Here is a 12,121-nt window from a genome sequence, read left to right as displayed (position 1 = left end):
CCTTTGTAATTGGAAACCAGAATTTAGCTGAGTACGTGCCCACCCAGAATAAGCCTTACATTTCCCAGTGTTCCTTGCAGTTGAATGCGACTATGTAACCAAATTATTTCCCGCGAGATGTAAATGGAAACAGAGTGTGAAACTTTGGAATGTGTCCTTAGAAGGCAGTGCCATGCCCTTTTTGTGCCTTTCTTCTCCCTGCTGACTGGAATGCACATATGATGGCTAGGGTCAGAGCAGCCATCTGGACCATGACATGGAAGCTACATACTGAGATAGAAGAAGTCAGCACCTTGAAGCACCGCACCAATCCTGGACTAACGATCCCAGGCTTTCCTTTACATGAGAAATAAACTTCCATCTTTTTTAGACTACTGTTACTCTGGGTTTGCCGTCATTAGCAGCCATTTGGGAAATATGTAACGATCACTGCTTTAGCTAGATTTCTCTTCATACAATGAAATGTTTCTGCAAGATGATGAGCAAATCGAAATTTGTTAATTGGAAAATTCATCAATTAATTATGTACTTATATCTTTGTGGCATTGTGCAACACATATCCAAAACAGGACAGTTTGAATTCTGAACGGACACCCAGAATGAAAGATTTTGGAAAGTAAATAATAACCTCTTGGTTGTTCAGTATCATGGCCTGGAATTGTACTTTTGTGGTATAGAAAGAGACATATTCTTTGAACCCCTTTTCAGGATTCTCTGTCCATCCTAGACCACTTTGCACTCTAAAATGTATTTCTTCTTACCAATTACAAAGACACAGATAGGTACAGAGGAGACTATGGAGCTGTCTCTCCAAATAGAAATCGTTTTAGAGGAAGTGATAAAATTACGTCTGTTTTCCCATTCCCATATCAAATGACCAGGAGATGAAAGCAACAAAAATGATTCTATTGCCTTCATACCTTGATCTTTTACCAAGTCCTCATCTATTAATTTTTCATGTAGGTTTCTATAGTACACCATAGTTCAATAGTTCCCAGATTTTGCTACATATTAGAATCACTGGAAGAGCTTTTATTAATCCCCAAACCCAGGTCATACCCAATACCAATTAAAGCAGAGTCTCAAAGTGGCATTTAAAAATGGCCAGGTGATTCCAACGTTCATCAGAGCTTGGGAATCATTGCCATACTCTCCGGGGCTTTATCAAGACTAACGTTAACATTCAGGAACTGTTTCTGCCCTGTCCTAGGCACCACGTGAAATTAAACTTGCTGAAACTGGAGTTCAAGTGTCAAATATTGAGAAGGTGAGACTGGTGTCACTCTTGTCATCTCACATTTCCACCTGAACTGTTCTGCAATTAATTTCTTCATTAATGAAATGAAGATAATAGCTCCTTCACAGGTTTGAAGTAAGGACTTACTGAAAATTTGGAAAACAGACAGTACTGTGTCTGGCACATCAGGACTTTAGTAAATGTTTTGAGAAGGACACATTCAGGACCTGCCTGACCCAACTCTCCCTCAGAAGGTAACGTCTCTTCTTTCCCAGTGGCACCCAAGCACACTCCTTTACAGGCCCCTCCCTTTCCGCTCTTTTTACTCTGGCCCTCCCCACACTCCACTGGCTCCCTAACAGTTATTGTCAGGGAACAGAGAGACACAAAGGACTTTCTCAGACCCATAATCACAAGGATATGTTACTTGTCAGAGCTACCGCAAAAAGAAAAGGTACGAGGAGCTAGCACAGAGCCAAATAGGATTGACAGGAGGAGAGATTGGGAAGGAATTGGGAAGAACAGATTAGAAGACAGGGCTAAAAGCATGTGGAATTGGGTGGAATTACAGTTGAGACAATTATGGGAAGGAAGTCATTCAGCAGTAGGAATGAAACAATCAGCCATGGGTACTTTTGAGCACCTCTCTATGTTCAGCTGTGTGTTAAGCACTGACGGATTCAGGAGAACTAGATTAGATACCTGCTATCAAGGAGCTTGTGGAAGCAAATTGAAAGGGAATAACTAGAGAGCAGTTCAATACAAAACTCTGAGAGCTGAAATGGTCAGAGAGGACTTTCTTGGAGAGCTGTACCTCCACTGGATCTTGTAAGGTCAGCATGATTTTAATTAACAGAGTAAAGGAAATAGAATATCCTAAGGATGGGCAAGCAAAGTCAGGGGATGGCGCTGGAGGAATCTGACTACTCTGCTACTTTCTGTCTCCTTTACTCTATAGAAGTGAAAGCAAAAGATGTGAAGGGACTCTTACCTCTGATGATACTAATGGTAATAATTTTCCTGCTGCTTCTGTTCTGGGAAAACGAGATGTATGAGGAAGAAGTGTCATCAACCATAGAGCACTTGCATGTGGACTACCCTCAGAATGACATTCCTGTAAAGTACTGCAACCACATGATCTTCCAAAGAATCATCAAGGAACCCGACAACATCTGCAAAAAGGAGCACGTCTTCATCCATGAGAGGCCTCAAAAAATCAATAATGTGTGCACGTCTCCCAAGAAAATGGCTTGCCCAAACCATTCCACCATTTTATGCTTCCAGAGTGAGACAAGGTTTAAAATGACAATCTGTAAGCTCATCGAAGGTATCAGGTATCCTGCCTGCAGGTACCATATTTCCCCCAGAGAGGGGTTTATCCTTGTCACCTGTGATGACATGAGGCCACTTAGTTTCCAGAGCTATATTTTATAACTTGAGACCAGCGCCTGGATCTGGAATCTTCTCTTCTCTCTCGGGGCACTGGTGCTGGGTTTCCCTGATGCACATCTGAACTGTGGACCTGGGTAATGCCTTTAGTGAAATGGGTAGCCACTGGTAATTTATTTATCCTTCCAGTATTTCTGAGCTGGAATCTTTTTAGTCTGCTTCAATAAAAAAAAGCAAGAAATGTCTACTGGATTAAACTATAAACTATGTATGTGTTTCGATTGATTGCCTCTTTTCTTTGGGTCACTGGATAAGAGCCAAGAGTGGACTCTACACAAGATAAGGTGAGTGAGGCATTCACTTCACATGCAAAATGTAAGGGGCACCAAAAAAAACCCCAGTAGTCTAAATAAGTAACATTTTTTAAAAAATCAAAATTAATGCAAAAAATCCCTGATGAAAAAAAATCTGAATTTTAAATCAAGGGTTGCTATTAGGGTGAGGTGAGGTACATGAGTTGTGCCAGTGCAGGGTCAGATCCTGTTATTCAAATTTTTGATATTTGTTCATCTGGGATTGTTTTGAATTAAATTTATTTTTAAATGTTGCATTAAAATATTATTTATCTTGATTACTGGGCTTTTTGATACCCCCTTAAATTTTGTACCTGGAGTGCCTCATTCATTTCATCCTAATCCCTGACTTGGTCCTAGGTGTAGAGGCAACTGGGTCACCTCTTAGGGGTATATATAACCTAAGCTGCATCTGCTCCTGTTCAGCAGCTCCCTCTGCACCTTGAAAGAAAGGGAAAAGGAGATCAGAAAGAGCCTGGCTGGTCAGAAACCATTTCCCTGGAAGATTGGAGAGAAATGGCTAAGGGTTTCCCAGGGAGGGATTGAGACTGTCAGAGCTCGGGGTACTTCCTTTTTGCACGCACAGAGGAAACAGAAGGACTTTGACCCAGGCTACTAACTCTTTTCCTCTTTTAGTTCTTACAACTGAACTGGTTGTTTAGGTCTTTCACCTTCAACTACGGGGAGAGTATCTTTAGTGTTAGAGGTCAAAGGAAGAGAAGGAAGGGAAAGAGAGTCTCCCAACTCTGGGAATCGGATGAAGTCCTGTTCCTCTCTGAGCCTTAGTTTTCTCATCTGTAAAGTGAGAGGACTTGAACTAGATAATCTTTGAGGTTCTTTCTAGGCTTAATACGCCACAATTCTGTTTCTTAGAAGTATGGAAGTGGGCCTTTTTGGAGGGGAGGGTTCTTAGTACTTGGGAGTAGTAAAATATAAGAGGTGCCAGATTATGGGGTCACTAATTCTGAGCTGCGATATTTCAATCCTGCAAGTGAGATCCAGAAACTCGTACAGTGCGCTAGAGCAGGCGCCAGCAATGCATGAGGTTCAGCCAGCCCTTTCTGTTCTGATCTTTGCAGTTGATAGACCTCAACTATTGCATTATTTATTTGTATTTAATTCAAGATCATATCAAAAAAGGAGGTACACCTATGCTAGTTGTTAACCCTTTTGTAAGCATCAAGTTCTGATTGATTCGATTTATGGAGAGAGGAGGGTGACAAATGTGAGTAAAGGACACTTTGCAACCTTGTAAATGGGCAAGGCTTACCCGTTTAGGGTGGCTCTCTCACAGTTGAGTTTCATTACCCACTTCTCTATGGGAATTCCATTGTCACTGTTGTCTTCATAGAATTTTGGATGTCACTGAGGAAGCAGAGCCTTCAGCATCTGAGATGCTGAGCAGGAACAGGTGGTCCCTAATATATAACTTGTTGGGTCCTGGTAGCAACATCATTTCCTGGGCAAAACTTTAAAGTGGCTGAAATGTGTCCTTTAAGGCCTGCTTTTTTTGTTCTGAATTCTAATTCTCTCTCCTGTTTCTTTCTCTAGGCTTTATTGTCCTTCCCAACGATTTTTCTCCCTTTCCTCACCCAACCTCCCTCCTTCTGATTAAAAACAAAATTTTGCAGATAAATGCATTTCCACCGAAGTGTCAGTAGGCAACTGAGACTGTCCAATAGAATCTATTCTTAGAATATTTTCATTCAATTGTGATCAAAGCCCAATTCAAACGACATGTGTAGTTTGGGTTTGTTTATTTTTCTTCTAATTGGCACCCACTCAAACCCAGGTAGCTGTGAATTCTGCTCACTTGAAATATATGTTTTAGAAAAACTGGGACTCTCTGCACTGCTCTTCTTCTTGTTTATTTTCCTCCTTATTGTCTTTCTGTTTCCCTACTATCACCTTACTATTGATGTCAATGGTAGAGGATGTTTAGGAAACAATCTAAATCCTTCTTCCCTCCTCCCTTCAATCTGTACCATGCTCAAGGCACACACGTGAACACACCCACTTCATTCTTAATAATCTATCAATAATCAATCAACCCAATTATTAAGGCTTATATATTTTTAGTGCTCTAATTTTACACACAGTGTATTTTTAAATTAAATATAATAAAAAGATACAAGTCCAGTATACTAATGTCAAATGGGTGGTATAAGAAGTGAGAGGTAAGAAGTTCAAAGGAGTGAGAAATGGGTTTGGTAGACTTAAGTAGTCAGAAAATGTGTCAAAGAAAGAATGGGCTTTGAAGGATTTCAAGAGGCAGAAAAGAGTAGGCATTCAAAAAAGGAGCAACGATGGGAAGATGGAATAGGGTGCATTCAGGGAGAGCAGATCACATTGATTTGACTACAGAGGGTTTGCGTACCAAAATAATGGGAGATGAGCCTTGAGAAGCAGTTGGGATTAGATCAAGGAGAGTCTTGACCAAGTGGCCTCAGGTGATTAGATTACCTCTTGTAAGCAATGAGGAATACTTCAAGGTTTCGGAAGCAATGTCATTACAAGTGGTGTTTTTAGAAAAGCAGTGCATTGAAAGAATTGGAGGGCAAGGAATGGTGATTAGAAGGTAAGTAAGTGTGATAATGCTGGAGATATAAGCATAGGGGAAGGAGGCTTTTAGAAGTAGGAGAGAAAGAATGAGATCTTTCTAGAGCAAGAGAAAGAATCGTCACCTTAAATAACCATTCTCTCTGGGATTCTCATTATGAATTGTCTGGCACTGACCTCAAGTAAAGGATTTTCTACATGAGTCAAGCCATGCTATGTTGTTAATAAACATTGTTGAGAAACCAGTGTATAACTGTTTAGTGTTTGATTCTGTACAGAATAAAAAGAAGGAGAAAAATATGTTCCAGGCTCAAGGAATTTTTAGCTTTAGTAAGAGGAGAAAAGACTAACATGAATCAACTAACGGACAAGAAAAAAGAACATATAAAATGAAGAGCAATGTAATCTATGTTGTAGGGTTTCAAAGACGCAGAAAAGCAAATCACTTTGGGTTATAGTATAAATCGACAGGGAAGATTTCACAGAAGAGGAGGCAGTGATGCTGCCTAAGTCACTGGGATTCTGACCGCCAGACGGACACTTCGTTCAGTTCTCTGAGCATCCTGGGCTCCACACTGTCTCCTCCTTCTATCTCATACTATTCTACCTACCCATTTTTTGCCCCTCCTTCCCTATGTTAGACCCAGTCACAGAAACTCCCAGGAAACAAATACAATTTCACCTCTTGCTCTGCCACAAGCTGGAAGCTTTCTCTACAGGATCAACTTACCAAAGAAACTGGTAAAGACAGATAGACCGTGACTAAGAATTGGTGGGGGAAATAAATGGGGGTGGGTAAAAATTGTGGGCTTTTTTCAAGTGTCTACCAGGTGCCAGGTACTGTGTGAGGCTGTAGGAGAGGTAACAATAGTGAGGAACGTGTTGGGTAAGATTCTTGTGACCCACTATGAAGATTAGAGACCCTGCCAATGCGATTTTAGACAAGGAGAAAAGGAAGAAAAATAGCTACTTGGTTCTGGACACTTTAAATGTATTATCTTATATAATTCTCACATTTCCTATTTTTTTCACATGGGGAAACTGAGGTTAGTTAAATGAGGTAAATTGTTAATGGATAAGCAAGGGTTTAAAGCTGGGTCTTCAGACTCAGCTGGGTCTTTTCACTTCATCATACTTCCATTAACAGATGTAGGAGTCTTAAGTTATATAGTCAATCCTGGGAGCTGTCATAAAGAAGAGAGAGCTATCTTTTTAATGTTCTCTTTATTTTTGTCTTTTACTCTTTATTTTAATTCTATGCAGAAGAGATTACCCGAGATCTGTGATGAAGACTTATCTGCTGCTACTCGGCCTGGGGTTGATTCTCGTAGGATCTTCAGGAAGCAAGATGGAGACAATTAAAAAATTTTCAGAGGAAGAGATGCAATATGACATGGTAAAAAGTGACCATGAAAAACAAACCATTGAGGTGTTAATGAACTTGATTCTGCTATGTAAAAATACCAGCCTTAGTATGTCCAAGGATATTATTCTGTCTTCCTCATTGTTGACATTCAGATTACATTATGGCTTCCCTAAGGGAAACAGTACAGGTAATGCCAAAGAGTATTGTAATGATATGGTAGTCTGGAGAAAAGTTTCAGAAGCTAATGGGTCATGCAAGTTGAGCAATAACTTTATTCTTGGCTCCATGAAAGTAATCTGTGGGGTCTCCAAGGCCCTCAGCTGTAAATGTGGACAGAATCTTGGCATAGACTGCTCTGAGAGCTCAGAACTGGAGACCACTATGCCCCAGCTCACTCCGGGCAAACTGTTCCCCAGGTGCCAGTATCATAGTGTTAGCTCACTAAAGAAAATATTGACAGTGCTAACAACTCATTCTCTGATGAGCTGGTTAGTTAGTGGCTCTAAGTTATAAATCTCACGGGGCTGTGAGACTATGGTCGATCTAAAGAAGGACATATGAGTATTATCATTATTATGTATTGCCTTCTATTATCCATATCTACCCTTTCAGCACTATAGTAAACTTGTTTATTTATACTAACTGGAGGAATGAAAAATCCAAAATTGTGGATAATTCAATTAAAATTTATAACTGATCCTGGAGTGCAGATACTTGCTCTTTTTCTATTACACATACACACATACACACACAACACATGTACAACACACAAACACACTTTCCCTGAACTGACTTCCATCCTAGCTCAGCTATAAAGCCAAGAAGCCCAGTTCACCCAACTTGATAGAATTAAGGAGAGAAGGCCCAAAACCAATATGGATAATTGAAAGTTAATTGTACTGCCACTGAGACTATTCAGAGGAATAGCGAATGAGCATAGGGAATATTATTTCACTGCTTCTTTTCAAAGAAATGTGTGTGTTGATGCATGCACACAAATGTGAGTACCCACCTATGCAACCAGAGGGCTGCCTGTCCTCCAGAAGATGCCAGAGGGAAAAGATACTTTGCCTGAGCTCCTGACCTCAGTCAACAGCTCCAGCCCTATGCAATCTTCGTTCCTCCACCCACATCCCTATCTGTTTCACAGGCTGCTATAGAGGGAAGAAATAAAGCACTTACTGCAATTGTTATTCAAGCATAGTCTTGATTCCCTGAGGGAGAGGAATGGCAAGCCACGGAAGAATAGAGGAGGTAGTAAGATGGGAAATTAGAACTCTATGTCAAGTACCGGGAAGAATTAGTCTTCAATCTTGTTGCTTTCTGATGTTGTAATGAACTTTTATGATTATGTCAGATTGTTTACTTGTAAGTCTTTATGATTCAATACTCTACATAAAATATGGGCAGTTATCTTGTTCTTTAATATGTGCCTCTGTACTCATGTTTTCCAATCTTACATCCTCCCTCCATCCTGAGACCACTCTTTTTTAATATCCTAATTTTAAATAAATGAATGCTACATCATTGTAATACTTTTTCTTGTTGTATTATTGTTATGCGGGGCAGCCTGCGGGGTCCCTGGTCCCGCTCCCCACATAAGAACACAGGACATGGTGAGGCCAAAAGGGAACACCCACGGAGCCATAGGTAGGGGAGTCATATCTCTATACTCTCGCTGGTGGCTGGGTTGGAGACACAGGGACCAGGAGCCACACAATTCTCAACCCTCACTGCTCCACTTGCAGCCTCAGCCTCCACCTTCTTGCTAGCTCCCCCATTTTCTGCTAGCGTAGCCACAGCAGTTATATTAGTGGCCAATGGCTCACTGGTTACAGCTGACGGCCAACTAGCCACAGCTGATGGCCATGCAATCACAGTCAACGGCCATTTACTACCTGAGCCAGCACCTTTCTGTGTGAGGCCGAGAGCCTGGAAACTGCTTTCTGGGGCTCTGTCCCCACAATTATCACTCTTTATATATCAATTTTCTTAGTGTTTTTCACATTTGGTGCAGAATTCTCATTATATCAAAAGTGCAAACTCTGACAATCAACCAACATGCAGCAGTAGGGCTGATATTTGTTGTGTCTTTTAGCTGGGTTTTCCTTGTCAGTGTGGTGATTGCTTAAATAAACAATCACTATGGACTTGGCCAAGTAGGTAGGTAATTAGCATTCAATTTGCACTTGGCAGCCAGAGGAGAAGGTGATAGAGGGAGACGCCTGGGGCAAAAGTTCTCTTTCTGTTGGAAGAGAACCCAGGGCTTTGGAAGGGAGATGTGTTCCCTGGGTTCCATTCCAGGGATAATTCCACGTGGTCGGGCTGGTGCCACCTCACCACAACATGGGGTGGCGTTGGGGGTGGGGTGAGATGTCTATGGCAGAGCAGTCCAACCTCTTGGTTCAAATTTGAGTTACTTCTTTCCCACTGTTCAATCCTACTGTAAAGTCTAACTCTGGGTGATGGGCCTCAGAGACAACAATTACTCAAGTTCTGGAAGAGTTTTTTGGTAAGATGTAAGAAAAAGCAAATCCAGCCTGATTCAGAATTTAGTGCAGATTTCTTCCTTTACCAGGAGAGATGAGCAAAGACCCAGAATAAATACCTCTTTCTAGGCCAGGTGCATCCTCTAAGGAGTCTTAATTAAGACCAAACCTTTCCATTTCTCTGAAAGAGTCAGGAGTTCTGGGTTCCAAGCCTTTGGTACCCTGATCTCCCAGGATCTGTCTAATCACCATACTACGAAGTCTGAAAGATGTCAAATGTGAAGTTGTCATAGACAGTTATGCCCTGAGTGCTAGCACTTCTTACCCTTGAAACCTGTCACCTCTTTGATATACTGAGCATCTTAAGGTCCCTCATGATGATGATAGGCAGATTTCCGATTTTGAAACATGAAGTTTTCATATTATCATTTTTCTGTTCCCAAACCACAGAGGGCTCCTTTTTTCTTGTAGCTTCACACGTGAAATTTTCAGGCTGGCTTTCAAGGCCACTAATGCTCCATTCTCTTCTTACTTAGCCTGTCTCCAGCACCCGCCCAATCTCTGTTGTTTTGAGGCTGCTCTCTTCACAGTGCACAGAACTTGTGTTCATGTCTTCACTCTGATGCCCTTCCTCTTCCCTTTGTCATTCTATCACATCAGCCCATTCCATTTCACAAGCTCCACTTGTTTGTGTCTATTGTACTTGTTAGAAAAATAAATGAGAGGTAGATATGTGTCATATCCCTGTAGCTGAAAGAAAACAGTAGAGGGAACAAAATGAGGTGATAAAGGAGACGATCTAATCATAAGGGTCGTGGAAGGGAGAGTCAGGTTGAGAAAGAAAGTTGGGAATGGAGTGTTAGAAAGGTTTGAGAAAGGGAAACTAAGAAGGGTTATTTAGCATAAGAAAAGCACCCTTCTAGTTTCTAATTATTCCCTCTATTTTCCCAACATAAAGTGCACTTGGTTTCTTTAACCAACAATTCTGAAGTGAAATAAGCCCCTGGCCTCAAGTGTCCAGGATGTTGCTGAAGTAAGGAAACAGCCTTTGCAATATCATAGGTAAATCCTCATGTTTTACTGACTCATCTTGCCCACCAAGAAAAGTCGTTTCACATCACTGGGATTCAATTTCCTTATCTACACAATGCGAAGGTTGGGGTAGCTGTGGGTTCTCAGTGACGAGAATCATCAGAATCAGTGTGGTGAAGCTTTCAGGTTGCCCACCCAAAACCACTCTACTTGCTTGCACGACAAAGGTACAGTGAGGCACAGGGCTGCCCAGCCAGGCATCCTTTCCCAGGCTCTCTGAGCAGAAGTGGTATGTGCCACTTGTAGGTCCAGGTCTTATGACATTGGACTGGCTCCTCCTCCATGGATTGTTTTCTTACGAACAGCTAGCTCCCCAAAATAGACATGAATGTGACTCAACCTTAATGTAGGTGACGATAACGTCCTAGGAATGGCCAGAAGAGCAAAAGGGAAGGAAGCCACATGTCTGAATAACTGTGTGAAGCAGAGTTATTTTGCCAATTTGGACTACTCATCTTGGGACTTGATGAGACAAGCAAAGAGTTAACAGGAGCGAGCTTGTAAGCTGGCGGGAACAAGCTTAAACATTAACCACTTGGCTCTGAATCCCCTGGCTAGTACTGTACCTGCAGGCTGACAAACACCTTACATCCATCATAGGTGGGAACGAACAGTTCCCAATTGCAACTGCAGCCCCCTGCAAGCTGACATCCATCATAGCTGGGAACAGGACTGTTCCCTGGAGAACACAATTGTAACAGCAGACCCCCTGCAAGCTGACAAGCACCCTACATCGTGCATGGAAAGATATAATACCCCAGCACTCTTTCTCATTGGTGCAGCTGTCTCCATCAGACTCTGCCCTGGCAAACTTCTGCCAGTATCTCTCTTACCCTCTGTCTCCACAGTTGTCTCTCTCAGACTGCCCTAGCAAAACTTCTGCCAGTTCCAAACAGAACTCTCTCTCTTTGACTTTCAGTAAATCTTTTCTTACTCTTGTAGAGTCTCGTAAAATGCTTTTACATTCTGTAAACGACCAGGGGTTAATTCTACTCCAAGGCAGGACTGTTAATAAATATGTAGTTTTTAAAATCTACTATACTTTGAGATTTTGTTCCATCAACTTAGCCTTACCCTAACAAATTTGATAACTTTAGGAGTTGTGATTAAATTCATGAGCCCTAATCCAGAAGTATTGGGTTCTATAGGTTGGAGAAAGGACTATAGCATGTAGGGTTTTTATAAGAGTGCTAGATTTGCTGATGTGTTCCAAAGTTTCAATATCACTAGATTAGATGAACCAAGCTTTCTTTCCAGTTAGAGAACATTCTGATTCTAGTCGCAATTAGGGGGAAAAAAAACATTGCTGCCTATGTGTTCAGTGCTCCCAAGGACAGCACTGGGGCCAAACAAGTCAATTTAAGTCAAAGAGCATCCATTCCCTACACAGTGTCTCAGAACTATCAAGGCAGGGTTTTTACCCTGAAAGTCCCGAGCCATGGATACATCTGGGAGCAAACACAAGGGCACTATAAGCAGGACTCAGGTTTCTAAAACAGTGGCTGAGAAGTTGGAAGGAGTGTCACATACATGAAATGCATCCGTTTTACTCCAGCAACCAGAGAACTGGCAGGTTTGGGACAAGATGACTATTTAAAATCCCTACACCTTCATGTTTATAAAGTATGTTCAACTT

The 12,121-nt window shown here is 41.6% G+C and overlaps 2 protein-coding genes across 2 annotated transcripts; both read left to right on the top strand.

The window, feature by feature from the left end:
• Nucleotides 1–1,657: 1,657 nt before the first annotated feature.
• Nucleotides 1,658–2,671, top strand: RNASE12 (ribonuclease A family member 12 (inactive)). The gene is made up of 2 exons (XM_033107638.1): nucleotides 1,658–1,691; nucleotides 2,196–2,671. The coding sequence occupies exons 1-2, from the start codon at nucleotides 1,658–1,660 to the stop codon at nucleotides 2,669–2,671; spliced, it is 510 nt and encodes a 169-aa protein (XP_032963529.1).
• Nucleotides 2,672–6,823: 4,152 nt separating this feature from the next.
• Nucleotides 6,824–7,417, top strand: RNASE11 (ribonuclease A family member 11 (inactive)). The gene has a single exon (XM_033107004.1). It carries the CDS (start codon nucleotides 6,824–6,826, stop codon nucleotides 7,415–7,417), a length of 594 nt encoding a protein of 197 aa, XP_032962895.1.
• Nucleotides 7,418–12,121: the final 4,704 nt, after the last annotated feature.

The sequence above is a fragment of the Rhinolophus ferrumequinum genome, chromosome 6, assembly GCF_004115265.2.
Source record: "Rhinolophus ferrumequinum isolate MPI-CBG mRhiFer1 chromosome 6, mRhiFer1_v1.p, whole genome shotgun sequence".
NCBI lineage: Eukaryota > Metazoa > Chordata > Mammalia > Chiroptera > Rhinolophidae > Rhinolophus > Rhinolophus ferrumequinum.
The sequence above is the reverse complement of the archived record's forward strand: the minus strand, read 5'-3'. Positions and strand labels throughout refer to the sequence as shown.

Coding starts and splice junctions, on each gene's coding strand:
- RNASE12 (XM_033107638.1), top strand. CDS start 1,658: ATGTTACTTGTCAGAGCTACCGCAAAAAGAAAAG. Junction 1,692..2,195: donor AGCTACCGCAAAAAGAAAAG/GTACGAGGAGCT, acceptor TTTACTCTATAG/AAGTGAAAGCAAAAGATGTG.
- RNASE11 (XM_033107004.1), top strand. CDS start 6,824: ATGAAGACTTATCTGCTGCTACTCGGCCTGGGGTTGATTCTCGTAGGA.